Genomic DNA, 27,657 nt, shown 5'->3' with positions numbered 1-27,657 from the left:
ACAATTTTGAGCCTTCTCACAAGAAAGAGTGATGTTAGAAGTGAGCCACCTTGAGAAACTGGCTTCAAAATCTGTGACAATTTGAGCAACAAAACAAATAATGATAGAAATGGATTATAACCCAGAGAATAAAATAAATATCCATGAGTCCTTACTGAAATAAATAAATAAATGGGGAGAACTGGGGGGAAAACTCTTGTACAGAAGATCCTATTAGTGAAATGTAGAAAGAAAGATGAAGATAGAAAGGTTGCCATTTGGAAAGACCATTGTAATAATTGTTTCGGGCAAGAATCAGTGGAGGCTGAATAGTGGGCAAAAACATATGATGAAGAAAAGGGTATTTGCTTAATGTCAAAGTGTTTTCCCATAAATGTCTTAATAATTACAAAGAGAAAGTAAAACTTCACAGTGGAGAAACCTGGCAGACTCTACCTTAAGAAGAGATCAAAGTTAATCTCACCAGTAGTTAAGACGTATCAATAGCACGTATATCCTGATGTGATGCGCTGTAAAGGGCACATCATTACTTCTGGGGTGTTCCTGCCAGATACACATAACCTCAATCTGATCATGAGAAAACATTAGACAAAACCAAAGTGAGAGACAGTGTGCAAAATAATTGACCACTACTCTTCAAAAGTGTCAAGGTCATGTAAGACAAAGACAGATTAAGGATCTGTCACTCATAAAAGGAGACCAAGGAGACACTTACTAAATGCAGTGGATTTAGTTCTGGCATTGGCTCCTCGTCCAAAAAAAAGGACATTAGTGGGACAGTTGTTGAAATTTGAATGAGGTCTATAGATTAGTGTATGTGTGTGTATGTGTGTGTGTGTATGATATATATAATATGTATTATATCAGTGTTAATTTCCTGATCTTTGGTAATTGTACTGTGGTCATACAAGAGTTAACATTTGGGAAATCTGGATGAAGGGTATATAGAAAGTCTTTGTATTACTTTTACAACTTATTTGTTGTAAAATAAGAGGCCCCTGAAAGTGAATGAACTTGGGGGTGGGGTGGGGGGAGCAGCAACTTTGTGCATGGGGAGGGGCTGGTTGTAGGGCTGCAGGATGCTCTTAGGAGCACTTTTCCTGGGGGTATCAGAGTGTGAGGTGGCAGATTTGCATTATGTTTAAAACATTGTTTAAATCTTAAAAAAAAACCCTTGTTTTTGATTATGATGGTAATGTATCTTCATTTTTGAATATATGAAGAGATTAAAGAATAACATAAAAATCCTCCCTAACCCCTACTTCTCAGCAGTAAACATGGACAATAATTAGTGTTCATGCTCGTGGTCATGACTTTATGTGTAAATATACTCTTTAAAAGAACAGGACTTCCCTGGTGGCGCAGTGGTGGGGAGTCCGCCTGCCGATGCAGGGGACACGGATTCATGCCCTGGTCCGGGAGGATCCCACATGCCACGGAGCGGCTGGGCCCGTGAGCCATGGCCGCTGAGCCTGCGCGTCCAGAGCCTGTGCTCCGCAACGGGAGAGGCCACAACAGTGAGAGGCCCGTGTACCGCAAAAACAAACAAACAAACAAAAAAAAACAGAATAGAAAACAATGTGTCCATATGCATCGTGGCCCCTCCCCTTTTTAAATTTAACATTGTATTGTGAACAGTTTGTGTCATAAAAGAATACTCTAGAACTGTGTTGCTCAATACAGGGGATTATTTAAAATTAAATTTAAAAAATACAATTACTTAGGTGTACTAGCCACATTTCAAGGGCTCAGCAGCCACTTGAGCTGTCATATTGGACAATCCAGAATAGAACATTTTCATTATCACAGAAAAAGTTCTATTGGGTGGCACCGCTGTAGAATATGATTTTTTAAAGTTGTGTAGTATTTATTTAACTTTACGTCTTCATTCGGGTATTTATATTGTTTTCAATTATCCATGCTTAAGTGTTTTAATAATAGTTTGATGACTTTTTGTTTTTTTATAATTGCTTTACTGAGATATAATTCACATGCCATAAATCCACCCTTTGATAGTGTACAATTCAACAGCTTTTAGTATATTCACTGACTTGTACAACCATCACCACTGTCTAATTTAGAACATCTTCATCACCCCAAAAAGGAAGTCCACCCCCATTAGCAGATGCCCCCTTGCCCCCTCTCTCCCAGTCCGAGGCAGCCACTCATCTGCTTACTGTCTTTGCATATCCATTTTGGGCAGCATCTTTGATTTTTTTCCTTGAGAAAAATTCTGTTAAATTCTTGGATCAAATGGCTTGAAGGCTTTTTAAGGCTTTCTTCTAGTTATTTATTTACTTACCACGCCATGCCACATGCTGGATCTTAGTTCCCCGACCAGGGATCAAACCCACGCCCCCCCCTGCAGTGGAAGCTTGGAGTCTTAACCACTGGACCGCCAGGAAGTCCCATTTTTAAGGCTTTCAATATGTGGTGCCACACTGCCCTCCAGAAAGGTCGTCCACATTTATGCTTCCACGAACAGTGTACGAGAATGCCCTTTTCTCTGCACCCTCTGTGACACTCTTACTATCGTTATTATCATTGTATTCGTCTTTGCCGCTGAGACAGTGACGAGTGGCACCCACCTTTGCATTTGGTTCCTGGGTGGAACACCTCTTCCTGTGCTGATTGGCATATTTCTATGTCAGATTAGAGTTGAGAAAGATAACTGGGCTCTGTGCAGAGAGACTGGAAGAGGGGGAGTGCGCAGGTGGGCGAGCCCAGAAGCCACAGCACAGGGTGCCCTGGAGGCTGTTGAACTCTTTCCTTCAGAGAGCGGAGGGCAGGGAATGATTCAGGCCAGAGAATGGGAGTGCGCTGGGGCAGAAGTGCCCCTGCAGGTTGTCTGGCAAGGCTAGCTAGAGCTTATGGTGGTGACTGGGAAACTGCGAGAGAAACTTCCTTTTCCACTGCAATGAAGTGAAGCCATCGTTGGTTTTGAATAGCTTTGAGATTGAAGAAAGTAGCCTGCTGCAATGACCCCATAGCCCAGAATGGCCTTGAGTCCTTCCTTTGTAGCTTGGTGAGAGTATCACCCCTTGACCTGGGAACTACAGCGTGCGTGGGAGAGAGGGCAGGCAGGGGAGGCCCGGGTGCCGGGGAGGATGTGGTTTGTTGTGTTATCTGCATCCATGGTTCTCAGCCTTGGCCAAGCCTTAGAGTCAACTGAGGCGCTGTGGTCCCACCCCCAAATTGGAACCAGAGTCTCTGGAGGTGATGGTGGGCATCACTTTGATTCCTTCCTTGAGAAGCAGCCCTCTGCCTGGGAGGCAGGAGCCCGACACCCACCGCCTTCAGGGCTTTTTCCATGAGCTTATATTGTGGCTAGAAGGAAGTCTGTTGCTGAGGCCATTGGTCCAGCTCTGCCAAATGCTTGGCCCCTCTTCTAGAACCTGCTGACTCCCAGAGCTGCCCAGAGCTGCCCAGGTCCATAGGCTGCAACCTTCTGCTGAGAAAAAGCCTTGCTTAACTTGTGTGCAGACTAATTCATCCAAATCTGTCCTCTCAGCCACCCCCAACCTGACTGCGTGCCCTGTCCCTGACCTCAGCCCCCTTTCAGCGTAGTATGTGGTCCACGGCTATGTGATGCCATGTGATGTGCAGCATCCGTTAAAAAGGATGCCCGCACCTCTCAGTGGCCTCCCTTCCTCACTGGGAGAGGAGTGGTCACCCGGACAAGGCCCAGGTGTGAGCTGGAGGTGCAGGGCCACTCCCATTGGTCGGCCTGATGGAGTCTTTTTATTTCAAACCTTATCCTAACAATAAAAGGTGGCGACTTGGTCATCACCCAGTTTGGCTGTGTGTTCAGTTGAAGAAGTGCTGCAGGGTCCTCAGGCTGTCTGCAGGAAGGAGGCAGGAATTCTGCTGTAGCCAAAACCTCACGCTGAGGCTGCTTTATGGGCCTCCTTGTTTATAAATCCTGCCTTTGCAAGCCAGTAGGGAAGATGCCATGGCCCTAAACCCAATCTGTTTTTTGGCTTTGGGTGTACAGGAGATCATTGAATGCCAATTTGGGATCACTTCCTTCACATGGAACGCTGCCCAGGCTAGGCTGGGTGGTGTCTGCATTCGATCAGTTAGGCTGTGTTATTGGTTCTCTAATAATCTTCCTGGAGCTGTGGCAGTGGGCCGGGACATTCCAGGAGGCAGAATGGGCTCTGTCCCATCTCAAGTGTTGTGGTTTCCCTTTTGTCTGCTATATACTCTTGAGGCTCCACTGATACTTTTTTTGTGAAAAGTTTCTCCCCCCTAAGCTGTTTGGAAACCACTGTTGTGCACCAAGAGAGTTAGGCCGGCTTGAATTAGTATATAAACAAAAGGTTTTCAAGATATTGGATTCAGGCAAGGATGGACAATGATCCTTGAGAGATGGGAAGCAAACGGGGTGGGCCCTATGATTGCCCCAGCTTACTGCCTTGAGAGAGTTTCCAGACATTGACACAAGGAGGGAGAAGGGAGAGAGAGCCTGGGAGACTCCTTGAGTTAAAAGACTGCTGAGGGGACTTCCCTGGTGGCACAGTGGTTAAGAATCCGCCTGCCAATGCAGGGGACACGGGTTCGAGCCCTGGCCCGGGAAGATCCCACATGCTGCGGAGCAGCTAAGCCCGTGCGCCACAACTACTGAGCCTGCGTTCTAGAGCCCACGAGCCCCAACTACTGAGCCCATGAGCCACAACTACTGAAGCCCGTGTGCCTAGAGCCCGTGCTCCGCAAAGAGAGAAGCCACCACAATGAGAAGCCTGCGCACCACACCAAAGAGTAGCCCCTGCTCTCTGCAACTAGAGAAAGCCCGTGTGCAGCAATGAAGACCCAACGCAGCCAAAAATAAATAAATATACAAGTAAATTAATTAATTTTAAAAAAAGTGCTGCAGAGATCCTGGGGGAGACTAAGGTAGCTGGAGTTCATAGGACTCTAGCAAAACCTTTCCAAAGCATCTATCTGATAAAGGACTTGTCTCCTGAATATGTAGGAAATTCTCATAACTCAAGAAAAAGAAAAAAAAATGAGTAAAAGATTTGAACAGACACCTCACCAAAGAAGATACAGGATGGTAAATAAGCACAGCAAAAGATGCTCTGGTGCAACATTATTAGTCACCGGAGAAATGCAAATTAAAACCACAATGAGGGGGCAATTCCCTGGCAGTCAAGTGGGTAGGACTCCGCACTTCCACTGTAGAGGTCATGGGTTCAACCCCTGGTCGGGGAACTAAGATCCTGCCTGCCATGCGGAGCAGCAAAAAAAAAAAAAAAAAAACAGAACCAAAAACACAGTGAGGTACTACTACCTACCTATTGGAAATGACAAAATCAGGATGACTGCCATTCCAAGTACTGGCAAAGATGTGGAGAAACTGGAACTCTCATAAACTGCTGGTGGGAATGTGAGATGATAGATCTTCTTTGGGAAACAGTTTGGCAGCTTCTTTTTTTTTTTTTTAATATTTATTTATTTATTTATTTATTTATTTTGGCTGTACCAGGTCTTAGTTGCAGCATGCAGGATCTTTTCGTTGTGGCACTTGGACTCTTAGCTGCGGCATACAGGCTTCTTAGTTGTGGCATGCAAACTCTTAGTTGCAGCCTTCGGGATCTAGTTCCCCGACCAAAGATCGAACCCTGGCTGCCTGCATTGGGAGCTCGGAGTCTTACCCACTAGACCACCAGGGTAGTCTGGGCAGCTTTTTAAAAAGTTAAATATACACTTACCATAAGCCTGAGCCAATCCACTCCTAAGTCATTACCCAAGAGAAAAGGAGAAATATGTCTATACATAAACACTTGTACACAAGCAGCTTTATTTGTAACAGCCCCGAAGTGAAAACCACTCATGTTCATCACCAGCTGAGTGGATAAAAAAATAGTGGTCCCATCACACAATGGACTACTACTCAGCAATGAAAAGGAATGAACTCTTGGTGTATACAGAAGCTGGGTGAATCTCAGAGTCATTATGCTGAGTGAAAGAAACCAGACAAAAAAAGGGTACGTGCTCTAGGCTCCATTTATATAACCTCTAGAAAATACAAACTGAGCTCACATTGGTGGTATAGTGGTGAGCATAGCCTTCCAAACTGATCTCTACTCACAGAAAGCAGAGCAGTGGTTGCCCAGGGAGGAGGCATTAGAAAAGGCGTGAGGACATGTGGAATCTTTGGGGATGGTGGGTGTGTTCACTGTCCTAATCGTGGTGATGATTTCACAGGTGTATTCAAATGTCAAAAGTTATCAAATTGTACACTTTAAATATGTGCAGTTTATTGGATGTCACTTATACCTCATTAAAGCTGTTTAAAAAAAGATCCCTCTGGCTAGAGTTTGGAGAATGGATTAAAGGGCAGTGAGTCTAACTACAGGGCAATAGTTGCATATCCTTTACTCCCTTCTCCTAAAAGTTTACTTCCTTCTTTCCCTCACATTCCTCCTGGTTTTGGAGCTTGGATTACTATAGTAATATGTGATTGACATTTTATTACTTTCCTCTGTTGAGGAAAAGTAAGGATTTCCTTTAAAATCTTCTAACTAAGGGACCATATGGAAAGCAAAGGGTGTCTAGGAGTCTTTTCTTCTTGTTGAGTCCTGTCTCGGAAAAACTCACTTCTGTTTCTTTGTGCTACTAGTGCTCACACTTCTGACACCAGATGTGTGGTTTTTCCCACACCAACCGTTTCTCCGACACCAGCCAGGTGTCCTACAATTCAATTCAATCTGATGCTAACTGGAGTTAGCACAGACCCCACAGGTTAAGGAAGGACTCAGTCCTACAAGTCCCCCTCCCACTTTGCCAACTATGCCTCTGACTGACTGGCTATAAATCAGAATTCCCCCCACCCCCTCCTTAGGTTTGATTATTTGCCTTAATGACTCACCGAACTTAGGGAAACACATTTACCAGTTTATTATAAAGGATATGATGAAGGATACAGTTTAACAGTTGGATGAAGAGATACATAGGAAAAGGTCTGGAAGGGTCCTGAGTACAGAAGCTTCTGCCTGGTGTAGTTGGGGTGTGTTACCCTCCTGGCATGTGGTTGTGTTCACCAACCTCGAAGCTCTCTGAATCCTGTACATTGAGGAGGCTTCATCATGTAGGCATGATTGATTATTAACTCATTTTCCAGCCCCTCTCCCCTCCCTGGAGGACAGAGAGGGTAGGGCTGAAAGTTCCAAACTTATAAGCCTGGCTTGGTCTTTCTGGTGACCAGCCCCCAACCAGGAGCCCACGCAGTGTTTCCTCATTGGAACAAAAGATGCTCATTTTGCCCAGGAAATTCCAAGGGATTTAGGAGCTCTGTGTCAGGAACTGGGGTCAAAAACCAAATATGAGCAGGAACTGGGGGCAGAGACCAATATATGTATTTCTTATTATTTCACAAGCCCGAGCCTCTGCTCGGCCCTGGCGGCTTAAGCAAACTTACAGCACAAGACTTTGGGTAAGATTGGTCAGCTCACCTATCAGTAGTGGCATAGCCTGGTTTCCTGGCTCCTTGGATGACCATGAGGGCAGGATCAGAGTGCAGTCGCACTGCTCACCATCCTACTGCCAGCGTCTGCAGAGAGCCTGGCTCCAAGTGAATGGTGGGGAAGCACTCATGGGGTGAATCCTTCAGCTGCAGTGTCCCTGGCAGAAAGGTAGGAGGAACAGAGGGTCTGCGTGGGGGCGGCCTTGTGATGGAAGTCCCTGACAGAAAGATGGCCTTGTGTGCGTGGGATAGGCCAGCATGGGAGGTGGGCCAGGTGGCCACTAGGAGATCTGGGGCAGGGCTGGTCTTGGGTCTGAATCCCTGAACAGGTTGTATGTTGGGAGGGCGGGTGGTGAGTAAGGAGCTCCTTCTTTTTTGGGGGGGGCCCGTGTGTGTTGCAGGAATAGCCACACAGCTGCCAACGAGATGGGAATAACGGGACCTTTGAGTTAGAACTTGGGCTCAGATTCCATCTTTCAAACCTCCCAGCGGTGTGACCTTCAGCAAGTTACAGCACCTTTCTAGAGTTTCTAGAACGTGGGTTTGAGAAAGGGGATGCACATCCAGCATGCACTGGATGAACACTCCTAGCTCAGGCTCTGGGAGGTACGTTATTTCCTAGAGTATGAAATTTACTTTGCCTTTTTTCTTTTTTCCTGCCAAAGGAAGACTAGATCTATTTCTTGCCCATGAAGTACTTTTCTATCCGTTTACCACAAGCCACAGGGATGAAATATTTTCTTACCTACTTGGCTTCTTGTGGGACCTCCTCCGTCCGTGACTGGTGGTGTAGAGCGCAAGCGGCTTCCTTCCTTGTTTTGTATCCGCGCTCGATGCTCAGAGTGGTGAGAAAGGATGTCAGCATCCCCAAGGAATGAGAGAGAGTGAGGGGGAGGCTGAAGTCAGTAGGTCCCAGCCCTTGGGTAAAGAGGAAGCCAGAGAGAGTGTCACTCTGCTGGCTGCAGGAGCGGAGGAAGGTCTGGTGTGGAGAGATAACGCAGCAGGAAGCCCAGGGAGGCCTGGGCAGTTGTCAGTGTCCACTGGAAGATGCTGCCCACCCTGCCTCTCACTTTACGAGCTGGAGTGAGAGGTTGTCTGATTTTATTCCCCAAGCTCAGGCAAGATGAGTTCATGTCCTTGTGACCCAGGAACGTCCCTCTGACTCAGGAGATGTATTCCACCTCTCCTCACTGGCAAGCTGTCTTCAAGGGGGTCCTCCTCCCGCGCTCCCCATGCAGACAGGTGGAAGGGCTGATCACTGCTTCAGTTGAGTCTCACTGCTTCTCTGTGCTTTGCAGCTAACATTTCTACGGGGCTTAAGCGCAGAGACCACAGTGATGGAGAGGGAAGAAGTGATGTTGCGCTTGGGGTGGTTTTGTTCCATGTTCGTGAGCAGAATTACATTCACCTTGCTTTGAGGTTCCACCCAGGCTGCTTTGAGCGTGCTTTGGTTGCTGCCGGACAAACCAGCCGGTGTTGCTCTTTGTAAAGGTTTAGAGTCCAGTCCCAGGGCACTTGGGATGGGTGGTCTGGAAATCAACCCCAGGATCACCAAATAGTATAATTAATACCTTGTCATTGTCCGATAGTTGCCATTTTTCAAGAGAAAGTTCTCCCCCGTCACCGTGTTTGAATTATACCGTCAACCAGGGCTCAGTAAAGGCCCACGTTGTCTATTTCTCTATTTTTATGTATGTTTGTTGAGGGCATAAGAGTGCACTTTGTCAGGGGCTGCAGGTGTTCAGAGATGCATAAGACTCTGTAAAAGGCATTTACAGGTACCTGTACCCCAGGTACAGGGAGGTGAGGGCTAGGGCAGAGGGGAGGTGACACAGGCCATACATGGAGCTGCACAGAAAGTGATTCAGCTCAACAGTTCTTCACTGAACACTTGCGGAGGCCACAGGTAAGACGTGGCCCTGTCTCTCTTGTTTTGGATTTTATTTTATTTTATGTTTTAAACATTTTTATTTATTTATTTTACTGAAGTATAGTTCATTTACAATATTGTATTAGTTTCAGGTGTACAGCAAAGTGAAAAGAATATATATATTCTTTTTCAGATTCTTTTCCGTAATAGGTTATTACAAGATATTGAATATGTGTTCCCTGTGCTATACAGTAAATCCTTGTTATCTATTTTATATACAGTAGTTTGTATCTGTTAATCCCATACTCCTAATTTATCCCTCCCCCTCTTTTCCCTTCAGTAACCATAACGTTGTTTTCTATGTCTGTGAGTCTATTTCTTTTTTGTAAATAAGTTCATTTGTATTACTTTTTAGATTTCACATATAATAATATTTGTCTTTCTCTGTCTGACTTACTTCACATAATATGATAATCTCTAGGTCCATCCACGTTGCTGCAAATGGCATTAGTTCATTCCTTTTATGGCTGAGTAATATTCCATTGTGTATATATATACACCACATCTTCTTTATCCATTCATCTGTTGAAGCACTTGGGTTGCTTCCATATCTTGGCTATTGTAAATATTACTGCTATGAACATCAGGGTGCATGTATCTTTTCAAATAAGAGTTTTTGTCCTTTCTGGATACATGCCCAGGAGTGGGATTGTTGGATCATATGGTAATTCTAGTTTTAGTTTTTTAAGGAACCACCAGACTGTTTTCCATAATGGCTACACCAGTTTACATCGATGTGGCCCCTATCTTGAAGGTGCTCCCAATTCACTAGGAGAGGCAGGCAGTGCCCAGGTAACCAGTAACCTGCCACAGCACAGTAGGTGCCGTGTCCAGTGCTGGGCACACCAACCCCATTGCTTCCATGTCCACACACATGCCTAAATGCCAGAGGCCCCGCCTGGCCCACCTGGGCCACCTGCTTCAGTGGCCGGCCGCCGGCACCATTGGTTTCTAGAGTGATGAGCCTGCTGCAACAGGTTTAGAGAGGAGTGGTACTGGAAGAACCCTGCCGTCTTCACTCTTCCCTGCTAGCTGGACACAGCTCTGATTGTGCCAGCAAAGGAATGCAGTTTGCCCAGAACGGATGTATTTCTTGACTTAAGAGCAGCCTAAGTTGTATAGGAAATAATCAGACAAAAAGAAATGCTGATGCCTCTGAGTTCCTTGATGTTTTCAATTTCGTCATGCTGTTTGCTAGGTACAGGAATACCAGCTGTCCAGTAGTTTCATCCTGCATATGTGTGTGCGTGTGCATGTGCGTGCACACGTACCCACACACAAAGGTAATTTCATAGCCAGTAAGAAAAGGTGGAAGGGAAGGGCCTTGGGGAACTTGCCGGGGTGTTGGAAACATTCTCTATCTTGATGTGGGTTTACATTACATAGGTTACTTGTCAAAACTCATTGGATGATAGACTTATAATTTGTGCATTTCACTGTTTGAATTTTATGTTGAAAAAATAACTGTAGGCAAATAATGGACTCATTAATGATATGCAGGCTGAAGAGTTCAGGGTGAAGTGGACTGCTGTCTGCATCTTACTGTGAAATGTATCACAAATAAGATGGATGGTTGGATTGATTAAGGGATGGGCAGCAAAATGCTAACAATTGTAGAATTGAGGTGGTGGGCATATGGGTGTTCCCTGTATGATTCTTCCCATTTTTCTGTATGCTTGAAAGTTTTCATAATAAAATGTTAAAGCAGGGCTTCCCTGGTGGTACAGTGGTTGAGAGTCCGCCTGCTGATGCAGGGGACACGGGTTCGTGCCCCGGTCCGGGAGGATCCCACATGTCACGGAGCGGCTGGGCCCATGAGCCATGGCCACTGAGCCTGCACGTCCGGAGCCTGTGCTCCGCAGCGGGAGAGGCCACAACAGTGAGAGGCCCACGTACCGCAAAAAAAAAAAAAAAAAAAAGTTAAAGCAGAAGAACTACAAATAACCACCACTTGTGATCCCTAGAACTTTCCATAAGCGAATTCCCCCAAGAGCCAGTTTTCTCGGCTGACCCAGTACTGTTCCTACAGACGGCAGCACCTGCTTCCTAAGGGAGTGTTGGTGAAGCGACGTGAGGGCCCTGGGCTTAGTGTGTTCTCTGTGCACCTGGTGTGGTTGGTGTGGGCGTGTTTCATGAAGGATGTGTTAGCTTGGACTTCCTTTGAAGGTGATGCAGTTTATCAACTTGAAATGATAAGAACTTTGAAACACAGGGTTTTCTGCCCTGTAGGCAGAATGTGGCTGGGAATTTGCAGCCTGAGAACAGCCTGACAGATGGGAACCAGAGCTAGAAAAGGCTGGCTGAGCCCCTGACCAAGGACATGAGCTGGCTACCCTGATGGATGCTTGGGGAGCTTTTTATATATATTTAAATTTTTGAAAAATTAGTTATATATATTTTATATATAAATTGTATAGAGATGTATAATTGATTTTTCAAAAATTTTAACATTATACAGTATATTTAAACAGATCCAGGGGAATTCCCTGTCAGTCCAGTGGTTAGGACTCGATGCTTTCAGTGCCATTGGCCCAGGTTCAATCCCTGGTTAGGGAACTAAGATCCCACAAGCCACTCGGCACGGCCAAAAAATTTTAAATTTTTAAAAATTAAAAAAAACAGATCCAAACACTTTTTGGAACTAGACTTTTTTCAGCTATAACAATGCCTGCCCTTGTAAGTTTTTTTTTTAATACAGAAGATGGAAAGACGTAAAACCAGCCATAATTTTACAGTTTTGGTATATTTCCTTCTTGAATCTTTTTTAAAAAAATTTTCATGCATTATTTACATAATTGTGATCTTTTTCATTTGACTATAATGGGGGAGTTCTTTGGAAGGGAGACTCCAAGACCTCCTTTTATGTGGAGGACTGGCCCACATAAGGGACCATATAAAGGGACCGAAGAGTGGGCATAGGGCACAGACAGGGGAGCCCCGAGCAAAGGCGAGGAGCTGAGACCCAGGGGCCGGGGGCAGGGCAGAGGGCAGAGCACTGGGCTTGCAGTCTGAGAGACCTGGGGCTTGAGGGCCTGATCACTCTTTGTAAAAAGTGAGGTTAGTAAATCCCCGTTGGTGGTTCCCATTGTAAATCAAAGGAAATAATTTGGTTGAAGTTGCCCAACCTGTGTATTTGGCATGTTGTAATCCTGGTGCAGCATTTGGACATTGTCTTATAACGGTGGGAGGCTTTGAAAGCTTTGGGCAAGGGAGGAGGTGGAAGAAGTGGAGGTATTCTGAACATTAGCACACTGGTGTGGAGGGGGCCTGAACACGAGCCTGGGGCCTGATTCCTGCAGTGGAAAGGACTGATAGTTGAAAGGCTGATGGAGGGAGAGAACATGAGAGAAAGACAATGCAAAGGAGTAATTCTCCGGATTTGGTGATGGGCTGTTTAGGGGAAGGGGTGGATATCTTGCTTTGTCCATTGGCTTTTTTTTTTTTTTTTTTTTTTTGCGGTACGCGGGCCTCTCACTGCTGTGGCCCCTCCCGTTGCGGAGCACAGGCTCCGGACGTGCAGGCTTAGCGGCCATGGCTCACGAGCCCAGCCATTCTGCGGCATGTGGGATCTTCCCGGACTGGGGCACAAACCCGTGTCCCCTGCATCGGCAGGCGGACTCTCAACCATTGCGCCACCAGGGAAGCCCTGTCCATTGGCTTTTTTTGTTTGTTTTTGTTTTTGTTTTTTTTGTGGTACGCGGGCCTCTCACTGCTGTGGCCCCTCCCGTTGCAGAGCACAGCCTCCGGACGCGCAGGCTCAGCGGCCATGACTCACGGGCCCAGCCGCTCCGCGGCATGTGGGATCTTCCCGGACCGGGGCACGAACCCGCGTTCTCTGCATCGGCAGGCGGACTCTCAACCACTGCGCCACCAGGGAAGCCCCTATTGGCTTTTTATCACTCACTTTACATTGTTTCCCTCCTGACTCACTGCTGTGTTCTTTCCCTTGCAGGAGCCTGTGTGAAATGCAGCAAGGGGGTGTTTGGGGCCGGCCAGGCCTGCCAGGCCATGGGGAACCTCTACCACGACGCGTGCTTCACCTGTGCGGCCTGCAGTAAGTGTGTGTGTATGTATGTGTGTGTGTGTGTGTGTATGTATGTGTGTGTGTGTGTTGAGGGACAGGGTAAGGAACACAGGGAACCAGGAAGGGAGGAGACGGAAGAGCATCCTTCCTGGAGACACTTGGCCCGTGTCCCTCCGTGGTCCTATGGGAAGGCAGGACAGTGTCCTCTAGAACAGGGTTTTGTACCACCAACACAAGACCCATCAGGATATGCTGACTTATGACAGAGTACCAGGGTTTGCCTGGGGCCCACTCTGGTGGTAGTGGAGCAATTCCTAATAACATCAGGTTTGTAATGCACATCAGAGGTCTCAGAAGAGTCAGGAGGAAAGTGCTGGGATTCACCATTGTCTGCCCTGTTGTCAGTTTTCTCCACCACTGTGGGGACCAGTCAGTCAGTTACCCCTGTGTGAAGCAGGGTCCTTTCATAACTCTTTGGCCCCGATCTTTCATTTGGAGGCTGCTGTTCAGTGGGAAGTGTGAGCGTGTGCGTGAATGCCTGTGTGTATGCATGCCACACACATATTGATGCCTCTTAGCAAACACCTGTGGGCATCTTTGTACTGCATTACGGGCATTATGCCTAAAGCGGCAAACCAGGAAACTAGGCCTGTGCTCAGCTCAGCAAACTGCTCATTGAACTGATGGCATACACAGTGGAAGATTCTAACACATTGCAGGCTGTTTGCTAAGTCTGACGGAGCCATGAATTGTGCTTGTTTCATGTTCTCTACCAAAGATTAATTTTGAGGAGCATTTTTGAAAAATGTCCCACTGACATCTCCACTTCTACACCAAGGCTGGCAGCTGTCTATTAAAAGGAAACATTACAACAAAGCCAAGGAGAGTCCAGGACCAGGGGGTCTTATCATCTGGCCCAGTGGTCCTCAGTCCTGGCAGTTCATTAGAATCATGGGAGGGTTGGGGGGAGAGATTTTAAAAGCCAGTGATGGACTTCCCTGGTGGCACAGTGGTTAAGAATCTGCCTGTCAGTACAGGGGACACGGGTTTGAGCCCTGGTCTGGGAAGATTCCCATATGCCGCAGAGCATCTAAGCCCATGCACCACAACTACTGAGCCTGTGCTCTAGAGCTCGCGAGCCACAACTACTGAGCCCGTGCGCCACAACTACTGAGCCTGCGCTCTAGAGCTCGTGAGCCACAACTACTGAGCCCGTGTGCCACAGCTACTGAAGACCATGTGCCTAGAGTTCATGCTCCACAATCAGAGAAGCCACCGCAATGAGAAGCCCGCACACCGCAACGAAGAGTAGCCCCCTCTCGCCGTAACTAGAGAAAAGCCCACGCACAGCAATGAAGATCCAATGCAGCCAAAAATAAATTTAAAAAAAAAATCCAGTGATGCCCCAGCCCCACCCTGACCAGCAGAATCAGAAGCCCTAGGGATGGGGTTTCTAGAGTGGGGCACGTGTATTGTTTCTAAGCTCCTCCGGTGACTCCCAGGTGTGGCCAGAACTGAGTACCTGGGATTAGTGCCAAGCTTCTCATTTTAGAAGCCTCTGGAGACGGGAAGAGGAGGGACTTTCTCGGCTGGTTTGTGGCACAGCCCTCAAGAGCCCCCTGTTTCTCAGTCCGAAGTTCACCAGGTGGGCATGGGCCTGCCATGCCTTGGTGGCACAGGCATATGCCTGGTTCCAAACCTTAGGCTTCATCCTCACTGTGATTTCCCATAAAACACATGCCTAAGAGTTTCCGCCTTGATCGTTACTCACCTTTGAAGGGAAAATTGCAAAAGACTTTGAGATGGATCACACAGTCTCCTGAGCGTCCGCAGTGGAAATGTAGGAGTTTTCTGGTTATTGGATTCCCTGGGTCTCTGGGCCTTTCCTTGCCTTTGAGCTGTGTTACACTCTGTACGTTGTAGAATCTTGACGGCAAGGCCCGTGATTCCTGTCCACAGCAATGCAAACTGTGTCTGGCAGAGATTGACCAGTTTTGCATCCATTAAGAAAATTTACTTCAGCATTTCTGATGGCCTGCATGTGGATGGTTCTTTGCTGTCTCCCAGTTGTAACATCTTATTGGTCTCTCATTCAATGATGAATTAAATAAAATCTTTGACCTGTGTTTGTGTTTTATCCGTAAAGAGTTGTGATCACACCTTCTTTTAAAAATTATCTTTGACTCTTGGCTCCTATAACTGTTTCTTAATATTTGCTCTATCTTCCAGGAAAAAAAAAATAAATATTGAATAGAGGCTATTTTTATATCTCAAGCAATTACCATTTGAACTAGAAAGTTGTTGGGGGGCAAAACCTACTGGTGAGTCTGTTGGTTCCACCAGTGGCTGCTTGACTACCTGGCAATTCCTTAATGGGCTGAGTTTATTTTCAAATTATGACAAACACAAACACTCAGGAAGACAGCTGCTTTGGAATTTTGCTTGTTCTAGCATTTAAGGCCCTTGTGGTCTGGTCTGTGTTTTATTGCTTCCTACCTTCCTTATCACAGTGAGACAATTTGTCTCTTCTCCATTCACTCCTTGGAACCTCCTTTCCCCACTCACTTCGTGCATTTAAATTCTGTCCAGCTTTTAGGACCCAGCTCCAATGCCTCCTCTTCCAGGAAGCCTTCCTTGTTCCCCAAGCAAGAAAGAACCATTTCTCCTGAACTAGGCATGCCCTACCTTCTCACATAAACAATGAACCACTGTCTGCGATTCTGGTGCCAGCAAACCAGTCCCTAGGGCAGAGTTGCTGAAGGAAGCTCTGAGTTCCATCAGAAAGTGAGTGTGGTGGCATTCCTGTTGTGGGTAAACATGCAGCTTCCTCCCCACTCACAGGGAGCAGTTGAAGACCCAGGCATGTGTCTGAGCAGCTTCTCGTGGACGCCAGAAGTGACTTGCCTTTGTTCAGTTAACTTACTGCTGCCAGTAACTGCTTTCAGTAGAAAGAGGTGCCAGGGTGGCCCACATCCTGCCTCTGCGAGTCCTCAAGGATCTCTGCATGAGCCTCAGCACGTGGACACAGCACAGTGGGGGCCGGGGTCTCATCCAGTCCGTCCCCTCCTTCGTTGGGGAAGAGAAAATTGGGGTCAGAGAGGGAAAGAGACTTCTTGAGGTTGAAAACCTAGCAGTTGAGCTGAATCCGTGGCTCCTGAATCTAGATTAGGTTAGCCTTGCACATCTGTTTGTCTGGTTGGTTACAGTGTGTGTGAGAGTGTACTGTATATATGTGTGTGAGTGTGTTTTCCCATTTCATTTATGAGAATAATCTAGCTTGAAACACCATCAAGATGTATTTCTGTAGGTACACACACATGCACACACACCGGCACGTGCACACACTCACTTCTTGGGTCTTACTGATGCTTTATTAAAACATAATATCGGGATCTTATTGAGAGCTCACATGCACTTACAAGGCCAGGCCAAGGCCTGACTGATTTGATCAGTAAAGATAAAACAAGCTACTTCTAGGTTCAGACAATTTATTCCCTTCATGAGCAACAAAAAGGACATGCCAAAGGTGCCTTTGTCCCTGTGCCACACCCCCAAAGGGACAACACTGAAACAAAAGGGCTGATGACTGCAGTGTAAGTTATGGGATGCTAAGCAGTCAATCCTGGACGCGGCTAAGCGGTCATGAGTCAGCAGCTCCCTTCAGAGGGGTGGGGCAGAGAGCCCTCACCTCATCAGAGATGAGAGACTGTCTCGTGTCCTGGAGACAGTCCTAGAGCAGTTCCTTACAAGCCTCTCATCCTGTGTCCCGGGAGGATCCCAAGGTGTTTCACACGCCCAGACAAACCTCTGCCTCTGGATGGTGCAAGTTCTCCCGGGCACCTTGGCCAAGTCCCCATCTGCCAACAAGCAACAATGTTTAGTTCATTTTTAGTTGTGGGAACAACATGACAGCCACAAAAAAATTTAAAGACAGTAACCTGGTTTGTTATCATTCTAGAACAGGTATTTTCACTAATATTTTCCCTTCTAGATTTTGTCCAGATTTATACACATTTTTTAGAGTTGTGATCATACAGTGTAAACCAGTATTGTATCCTTTTTGATTTAATATTGTGTCATAAATTCACCCCTGTCTTTGTAGTCTTCTTCATAATAATCATTTTAACAGTTACATAGTTGTCAACTGAGACGTTCCATGGTTTGATGGCAGGGAGCGAGTGTCTCCGTGTCTTGGGTTTGTTGGTTATTACACGTGGCCCCAGTGAATGTCTTTGTGCCTGCGTGCTTTTCTCCCTCTGCTGAGTTGTTTCCTTGGTGTTCGTTCCCAGAAGCAAGCATTCAGGGCACGATGCGTGGGCGTTTATGTGGCTTGTTAAAGTTCTTTTTTGACATGCTCCTCTGTCGGCAGCGGGTGTGTTTGGTTGCCATGGAGATGTGTGCTGTGGGTCTCCCTCTCCCACCTCGGCTCTGCCCACCCAAGGTGGCCAGGCCCCCAACTGGATGCTCTCAGGAGTCGTTGGCACAGCATGGGGTGGGGGGAGGGTAGGCATGGCCTTGGCCAGCCAGCCATGTGCCATGTGTCTGGACACCATGTGTCAAGTGGCCTGAATGAGGAGAAGCTGGCGCCTGTCTGTGTCCCGAGAGAGGCGGAACAAGAAGGAAGAAAAAGTGTGCTGGACTTGGGGGGTCAAGTGAAGTCTCCTCGGCACCTTCCAGAATTGACTCTGAGGCAGAGAGAGGCCAGGCTCTGTGTCCTCACCCCAGGCCGTTTTAGGCCCAGAAAGTAAGATTTTGTTCATTTTGTAAAGACTAAATAAATTCCATCCTGGAGTCATGGGGAAACCAGTTTGCCACGTTCACGGCCCCCTACTGTTTTTCAGCCACGTGAGTTGGAAAACGATGGACGAGATAAGACATGCCCCTCCCCAGAAGCCGATAGACCACAAGGGTGCCCTGGTCTTGAGGGTAGGGCTTGGGGGGCAGGCAGTCCTGAGGCTGATGGGGATTATGCCTAGCACAGGCCTGAGCTCAGAGGAAGGCAGCTGAGGGCCGGATGGGGTCCACTAACAGAACAGGTCTGGGATGTGCAGGTCATGGCCAGAACAGGTGACTCTTGAGCGTTGTGACCTAGTGCTTATGTTCCTGAGTTGGTGGTGCACTGTGATCTGCCTTAGGGAAAAAAACACAACAAAAATAAGAATATATGCCACTGCCCACCCCACCTTCCAAAAACCGAACATCCATGCCTGTTAAAGGTTGTGAAGGGATTTTATAGTGAAATCTCACACATTTATTTAGACCCCATCTGGGAAAGTCTGTCTAACAGAGTTAGTGAAATCCTGCATCCAGAACACTAGAAAGTGCCATTTCATTCCTTCAGGTAAATGAAACAACTAGAAATAAGCCCAGAGCTGTGGGACGGAGGTTCTTAGTGAATAAATCAGTGATTGGTGATTCATCCATCAGTAAGGTCACATCTGAAGTGCGGGAGGGTTCTTGGCGGTTGTTCTGTTTCTCTTACCAAGTCTAAGCACTGCCTCTGAAATCATGTTAACTGTTTTCGTTGACTTTGTATATGCCTCCTCACCAGCCCAGCCTTTGGAGATGCCCAGATTCTGAAATAGTTGAGCCTGAATTAGGGAGGTCTCCCTTTAATTCATGGCAGGCACGCTTGCTTAAGAGTCATCTCAATATTTGTAATTCGCAGGTGAGCTTTCTAGCTTACTTTGGGCCTGACCCTGCCCTGATCCTCTCGCTCGAAGTAGCTCACTAAATCCTTGTTAACAGCCCAGTGAGTTCACCATTGTTATTAACTCTCATTTCACAGACGAGCAGAGGCTTGGAGAGTTTAGTTTGCTTGTGGTTGGTTATATCGATGTTAAATAGACTGGTTGGCACTTGAACCCAGGACCGTGTGGACCCACAGCCCTTGCTTGCAGCCACTGTATCAAATTAGCTTTGCTTAGAGAGACACTGGATCTTGCCATGACATCTCAGGTTCAGCTCTGCCTGGGGGCTGTGTGACAGCAAAGGTTGGGTTTGGGGATACTTTTGACTTGTGAATGCAGAAGAGTGGCCTTGTACTTGGAATAGGGGAGCTAGAATTCAGTAGTGGGTGGGATGTACCCGTAGGAGAGAAATGGATTAAGGGCTTTGATTAGAGGTCTGTTCCTTTTTAAGGTCTTTGATCCCTGAATTTCTGAGCTGTTGAGTCATCCCAATATTTCTCATCATATTCAGCATTTGTGTGCGAGCTGAATGAGTCAGCTGGATCTAGGGAAAAAGCTGAAGACCAAGAAAGTGAGAAAGGGACAGTGGGAAGATACAAAGGAAATCAGTGGGTGAGGGTTAAATCAGGAAACAACCAAAACAGATGGAGCTGGGCAAAGGGCTCTGCGGGTCGGAGGAGAGCAGAGGGGTGGCTTTTACTTGACGTGTCATCAGATGGTCACTTGTCCCTCTCCAGCAAACCCAGTTCTGCTGCGTGCACCAGAATTGGGACCAGACTTGGTTTCCCAGATCAGACTTTGTTGATGCAGTGAGAAGCCATGATGTCCCCGACAGTGAGAGAACATCAGCTTCTTCGTGCCTGTGACATTAAAGGAGTCTGGGATTTTTAAGCTATGTTGTGAGGGTAACTCCAGTGCGACCTGTATCATTAATTGCCACACCTGCATTCCAAACACTTTTCTTATATTTGCACATGCATAATTTGGGTGGAAATCTTCAATAATCCCAGACCAAGGGTGAGACTTGGTGGTACCCAGTGTGTCCTGAAGTCTAAGAGCAGAATGGAGGGTGCTCTGACACGATGGGGCTCATCACACCCTGATTAGCACATGACGTTACACTGGGTGCCTCATCTCAGACCCAAAATCCTGGATTTAGGGAGTGAGATCTTTTACGGAAAACTGAGCTTTATTCTGGCATCACAGTTACTGCTTGGGTCTCCTTGGTGCCCTCATCTTGCTAAGAGCATCTCTTCTTTCTTAAATGTTCTGTCTCTCAAATGTTCTCTTAAACTGCTGTCCCCACCTCTGGCCCTGTGATGGTTAATTTTATGTGTCAACTTGACTGGGCCATGGGGTGCCCAGATTTTGGTCTAACATTATTCTGGGTGTCTATGAAGGTTTCTTGATGGGAGTAACAATTGGTAGACTGAGTAAAGCTCTCCCTTATGTGGGTGGTCCTCACCCAATCAGTTTTGTTCAATAGAACAAAAAGGTGGACGCTTCTGGAGTAAGGGGACTTCCTCCTGCCTGACTGCCTTGAACAGGGACATCAGTTGTTTCCTGCCTTTGCACTGGAGCGACATCATCACTGTCCTGGGCCTCCAGCCTGCTGACGGCAGATCTTGGGACTTGTCAATCCCCATAATCATGGGAGCCAATTCCTTATAACCAATCAACTCCCCTCCCTCTCTCTCTCTTCCTCCTCTGCCTTCCCCGTATATATACTGACAATTTCGTCTGCACCCAGGCTTTCTGTCGGTGCTCTGATGCCTCTGACATGGGTTGTACTGTGAGCCACTGTTTGCAGAATATTTGCTCGGTCATCTCACGCCCCTCATTTGCTTCCCAGCCACACTCATTTGCACAAGAGGAAGTGGAGCCCCAGAGCGGTTGCATAGCTGGTCTGTGGGGGACTGGGGTCCCGCCTCAGGTCCAGGTGGCTCCACAGTCTATATTTTTGCCACCTCTCCAGTCCTCACCCTTTACCGAACACCAGCCCCAGTCCCGAGAAGCTTGTTCCACCTGCAGACATCCTGATTCCTGAAGTCTACAGAGCAGAGGCCCGCGTGTGCGTGACGAGCATCCTAGGGGGTCCGATGCAGACAGCTGGGATCTTCTCTGTGGCTGTGTGACTGGCCTCACCCCCACCCACTTACCTTCATTTGTCCCCCAGCTTCCTGGCTGCTTTTCTGAGCTCTAGACGTGCACCGTCCAGTAGGGCAGCCACGGCCACATGTGACTTTTGAGTGCTTGAAACGTGGCTAGTGTGACTGAGGAGTTGACATTTTTATTTCATTTTAATTAATTCAGTCTAAATTGAAATAGCCACACGTGGCTAGTGGCTACCATATTGGACATTGTAGGTAAAGTCTCTACTCCTAAGCCACAGTTCACTTATTAATAAGAAACAATCAGTAAGTTTATTGTTTTTACTTTATGCGTCACAAAGGCAATATAGTCACATTGTAAAAAAAATACATGTGGAAGAAGAAAATCACCCATAACCCCATAACCCCAAACCAAACCAAACCAAAACAAAATAATGTTGGCTATACCCACATGGACATCATTTTTGCCAGGTTGTCATCACAGTACTTGCTTTTATCTTCTGTTTGTTCCATTTAGAAGTATGTCATATGCTTCTTCCTCATTGCTCTGTGGTCTTCTTAAGCATCTGCTGCATAAGATACTGTTGACTTGATGACTCAAAGCCAATGCAGTCTTCCTGCCAGTTAAAGTTAAAGGGGAAGAGAACCCTTATTACCACATGAGCCAGGCGTGGATCCTATGATCAGGTTTTCAAGGACCAGATGCACTTCCGGGGCACTGAGCAGCCTGGGAGTCTGGCAAATCCATTGCCAGGACAGACCGTGCAAGCAGCAGCCCCTGCAGTGTCCGCTGTTGGTGGGTTTGCATGCCAGCAGGGGCCCGGGGGCCTCACTGGGGGAAGACCCTCTCTGTTCCTCCTGTGGATCACTACTGTCCCTCCTGACTGCCTCAGGTCCTGTTTGCTGCCCTGCCCACCTCCATCCACACAGCTGGCCTTTGAGCACAGCTGTGAGGGGACCACTCCCCTGCTCTGAGACCTCAGCCACTTCTTCTCATAACATCATAGTCTGATTCCTTTACCTGACATTGAACACATTCCTTCAAGTAGTTCCAACCCTTTCTTGTCTGCTCTCTTGCCACTGTCTCTTCCACCCTGTGTCCTTCGGAACCTCCAGCCACACTAAACATCACCCACCCTTTCCTACCCCTGTCTTGTCACCCTCACACTTCATCCCACCAGGTACGCATCACTCTCCAAGCGATGTCCTCCATTGTGATCTCTGCTGTGGCTCCTCTGATGCAGGTTTCATACACACCTTGTTCATTTACCTGTCTTGTGGTGTTTTGAATTATGATTAGATTGAAACTGTTGGCAGGGGTCTATGCCTCCCACTCTGTGGTCAGTTTTGTGAGAATGGGGACAGTGTTTAACTGATCTCGATTTACCCTTGATCTGCCACCTTTAGTATAATGCAGGGCACCCAGTTAGCACTGAGGAAATATTGGAGGCCATAAAGGTGGCATTATCCATTACCCTGTACCCATAAGCTTTCACTTCCCATTCCCCATCCCTCTTTTTCTAGCCCTAAGCAAGCACTCCTGTATAGATTTGCCTATTATGGATGTTTCATATAAATAGAGTCATATATATATATATATATGTGGTCTTTTGTAACTAGCTTCTTTTACTTAGCGTAATGTGATCCAGAGTCATCCATGTTGTAGCATGTATCAGAACTTCATTCCTTTTATATTTATTTATTAAAATATTTATTTATTCATTTATTTATTTTTGTCTGTGCTGGGACTTCATTGCTTTGCGTGGGCTTTCCCTAGTTGCGGTGAGCGGGAGCTGCTCTTTGTTGAGGTGCGCGGGCTTCTCATTGTGGTGGCTTCTTTTTTTTTGTTTTGTTGCGGAGCACGGGCTCTAGGCGCGCAGGCTTCAGAAGTTGCAGCACGCGGGCTCAGTAGTTGTGGCTCGTGGGCTCTAAAGCACAGGCTCAGTAGCTGTGGCACACAGGCTTAGTTGCTCCACGGCATGTGGGATCTTCCTGGACTAGGGATTAAACCAGTGTCCCCTACATTGGCAGGCGGATGCTTAACCACTGTGCCACCAGGGAAGTCCCTCTGTTCCTTTTTATGGCTGAATAATAATCCATCGTATGGACAGACCACATTTTATTTATCCATTCATCAGTCAGTGGACACTCGTTTCCACTTTTTGGCCATTATAAATAAGGCTGCTATGAAGATTCCTGTGCATGTTTCTGTGTGGACATATTTTTTCAGTTCTTTAAGATAGATATCTAGGAGTGGAATTGCTGTGTCATATGGTAACTCTATGTTTAACTTTTTTGAGGCACTGTTTTGCAAAATGGCTGCACCATTTTACATTCCCACCAGCATGTATGAGGGTTCCAGTAGCTCCACATTCTTGCCAGTACTTGTGATTGTCTGACTTTGATTCTAACCATCCTAGTGAGTGTGAAGTTGAATCTCAGTGTGGTTTTGATTTGCATTTCCCTGATGACTGATGTGGAGCATCTTTTCATGGCCTATTTGTATGTCTTATTTGGAGAAATGTCTATTCAGATCCCTTACCCTTTTTTTTTTGGCCATACTGAACGGCACGTGGGATCTCAGTTCCCTGATCAGGGATTGAACCCGCGCCCTCTGCATTGGAAGCTCGGAGTCTTAACCACTGGACTCTCAGGGAAGGTCCCCCCTTAGCCATTTTTAATTGGGTTATTTGTCTTTTTATTATTGAGTTCTAATGGTTCTTTATATGTTCTACATGTAAATATCCTGTTAGATATATAATTTACCAATGTTTTCTCTTATTCTGTGCACTGTTGTTTCACTTTCCTGTTGTTATTATTTGCAGCATAGAAGTTTTAAATTTTGATATAGTCTAATCTATTTTTTCTTTTGTTTCTTGTGGTTTTGGTGCTTTATCTCAGAAAACACAGACCTACCAAATGTCGCAAAGATTCATGCCCTGAGAGCTATAGTTTTTAGCTCTTAGGTTGAGCTCTTCTTGGATCCATTTTGAGTTAATTCTTGTATGTGGTTTGAGGTAGAAGTTCAGGTTCATTCTCTGGCATGTGGATAGCCAGTTTTCCCAGCCCCGTCTGTTGAAAAGGCCGTTCTTTCTCAATTGGATTGTTGTGGCAAATTTGTCAAAAATTAATTGACCCTAAAATCTAAGGGTTTATTTCCGGTCTCTCAGTTTTCTTCCATTGCTCTAGTCAATTATCTTTTAAAGAGATTTAACTAATGAGAACAAAATCTTATTTATCCATGCAGTTACTGTTTCTAGTCCTCTTCATTCCTTTGTTTAAATCCAGATTTTCATCTGGTACCATTTTCTTTCTCCTTAAAAGACTTCCTTTAACTTTTTTTTTTTTTTTTTTTTTGGTAATGCAGACCTGCCCTTGAAGAATTGTTTCAGCTTTTGAATGTCTGAATTCAGCCGTACTTCACTTTGGTTTTAAAAGATATTTTTTGCTGTGTGTGGAATTCTAGGTCGATAGTTTTTTCTTTCATTTTTAAAAAATGTTGTTTCACTGTTTTCTTACTTGCTTTGTTTTCAATCTGAAATCCAGTGCCATCTTTATCTTTGTCTCTTTGTATGTTAACATGTCTTTTTCCTCTGATTAAGATTTTCCCTTTATTATTGATTTTGAGAAGGTTGATCATGATGTCCCTTGGTGCACTTTTCATGTTTCTTGTGCTTGGGGTTTATGGAGCTTTTTGGATCTGTGAGTGTTTGGTCTTCATCAAATCTGGAATATTTTTGGCCATTATTTCTTCAAATTTTCTGCCACCCCCTCCTTTCCCCTTCAGGGACTCCAGTGGCCCCTTGGTTCGGCATCTTCAAGTTGTCCCACGGCTCATTTAATGGTCTTTTCTTTCTTTCTTTCTTTCTTTTTTAAAAAAATTTATTGGAATATAGTTGATTTACAATGTTAGTTTCAGGTGTACAGCATAGTGATTCAGTTATACATATACACATATTCATTCTTTTTCAGATTCTTTTCCCATATAGGTTGTTACAGAGTGTTAAGTAGAGTTCCCTGTGCTATATAGTGGTTTCTTGTTGATCATCTATCTTATATATAGTAGTGTGTGTGTGTTAATTCCAACCTCCTGATTTATCTCTCCCCCCCATTAATGGTCTTTTTGTTTTTTAGATTCTTTTCCTCTCTGTTGCATTTTGGACAGTTTCTATTGCTATGCTTTTAACGTCATAGATGTTTTCTCCTGCAATGTGTAATCTGCTTTTAATCCCACTCAATGTATCTTTCATCTGACTTTTTTTTTTTTTTTTTTTGCAGTACGCGGGCCTCTCACTGTTGTGGCCTCTCCTGTTGCGGAGCACAGGCTCCGGACATGCAGGCTCAGCGGCCATGGCTCACGGGCCCAGCCGCTCCGCGGCATGTGGGATCTTCCCGGACCGGGGCACGAACACGTGTCCCCTGCATCGGCAGGTGGACTCTCAACCACTGCACCACCAGGGAAGCCCCCATCTGACATTTTAGTTGTCATCTCTAGCAGTTCAATTTGGACCTCTTAAAAATATCTTCCGTGTCACTGTTTAACTTTTGGGGCATATGGAATAGAATGACAATAACTCGTCCTTCTTTACTAATGCTAATGTCTGTGTCAGATCTGGGTTGATTTCCATAGATTGATTATTTTCTTCATTATGAGTTGTGTTTTCTTGCCTCTTTACATGCCTGATTATCTTTGATTGGATGCCATGCGTTGTGAATCATACTTTGTTGAGTCCTAGATATTTTTACATTCCATCAAATCTTCTTGAGCATTAAATCTTCTGGGGTTCAGATAACTTATTTAGAAACAGTAATCCTTTCCAGTGTGGTTTTTATGATTTGCTAAGTGAGTTTAGAGCAGAGCTCAGTCTAGGGGTAATTATGCCCCACTCCCAGGGCAAAGCCTTTCTGAGTATTTTACTCAGTGTTGCGTGGATTATTATGTGTTTTCCCAGTCTGTCTGGTGGGAATAGACAGTTTCCGGCCCTTGTGCACACCAGGCACTGTTCTCTCTCATCCTTTCGGATATCTTTTACCCCCAGCGGTGGTTATTTTCTTCACATGCATGTGCTGATCCGTGCTCTGCTAAATCCTCAGAGGAGACCCTCTGCGAATCTCCAGGATTTTTTCTCTGTGCAGCATTCTTTTCTCTGACTCAGATGATGATGCTCTGGAATAGTGGGCATGGAAAACTGTAAGGAAAAAAAAAAGACTGTGAAGTGGCTAGTGAGAAGAAGACTGCAGTGTGGAGTGGGCTACTCAGAGTGTGGTCCTCAACCAGTGCTGGCCAGTAAAGACAGAAGCACAGAAATTGAGGCTTTTCATAACACTCTCAACAGAAATTGGAAACTTTCATAACAATTTGACAGAGCATATTGAGGCTTGGATTTCATATGTTTCATTTTCCCACATTATTGTATGTTACGAGAAAATAAGTCTGACAGGTGGAAATTGAAAACAAAACCCCCAAGACCTGGCCCTTTACCACAGAAAAACTGAGAAGGGAACAGTGACCTGGAGGATTTGGACAAAGAGGGAGACGGAAGTGGATGTGGCTTTTAGCTTCAATAATTGAAGGTTTTTGAAGGGATCCTGGCAACGGTGCCTTATGTCACAAGCTTAGCATGAGCCGGTGCTGTGCTGGGCCCCACTGTGACCCCTGATTTTGTCCTCTCCTCAGCACCCTCTTTGGAGGAACCCAGGGGTTTAGGTGCCCAGCCAGCCTCTCACTTGGGAAGTAGCAAAGCCAAGAACCCCAGCCTGAGTGCTTTTCCACTTTCCTCTTTCTTCCTGTTCCTCAGCCCACTGGGGCAAGATGAGCCTGTGGAAGCCAGGTTGATCTGTTCACTGGAGCCGAGCCAATTTGGTTGGTTTCTTTCTGTTGCTTTGTTGTTAGCAATACCTTCTAACAGTTATCCTATTCTGGAAAAAGCTGTTTGAAGAAGTAGATCTGGTAGACCTTTGTGGATGATGCAAGTGTTCTATAGCTGCCCTGGTCACAAGTGGCTTTCAGGGACTTGGAATGTGCTTGTTCAAGTTGAACTGACTTTTTTCTTTTTAAGATTTATTGATTATTTATTTATTTATTAGCTGCCTCGGATCTTAGCTGGAGCACGCGGGCTCTTCGTTGTGGCGCGTGGGTTTTTTCTCTTCTCTAGTTGTGGCGCGCAGGCTCCAGGGTGCATGGGCTCTGTAGTTGTGGTGCGCGGGCTTAGTTGCCCTGTGGCATGTGAGATCTTAGTTCCCTGACCAGGGATCGAACCCGTGTCCCCTGCATTGGAAGGTGGATTCTTTACCACTGGACCACCAGGGAAGTCCCTGAACTGAATTTTTAATGTTATTTTATTTAATTAATTCAGTTACATATCAATAGCCACATATGGGCCGGTAGCCACTGTGGACAGCACAGGTAGAAGTTACCAGTTGGAACGGTGCAA

At 46.0% G+C, this 27,657-nt stretch overlaps 1 protein-coding gene across 1 annotated transcript in view; it reads left to right on the top strand.

Moving 5' to 3' along the window:
- The window catches only part of LIMD1 (LIM domain containing 1), an 80,212-nt gene that overhangs the window by 34,428 nt on the left and 18,127 nt on the right, over window positions 1-27,657 (top strand). The window contains exon 3 of the mRNA XM_081245119.1: window positions 13,351-13,452. Coding sequence (XP_081101245.1) covers window positions 13,351-13,452 — 102 coding nt within the window. The remainder of the gene's footprint in view (window positions 1-13,350; window positions 13,453-27,657) is intronic.

The sequence above is a fragment of the Mesoplodon bidens genome, assembly GCF_964165515.1.
Source record: "Mesoplodon bidens genome assembly, chromosome: 10".
NCBI lineage: Eukaryota > Metazoa > Chordata > Mammalia > Artiodactyla > Ziphiidae > Mesoplodon > Mesoplodon bidens.
This window is presented reverse-complemented; position numbering and strand designations above follow the sequence as displayed.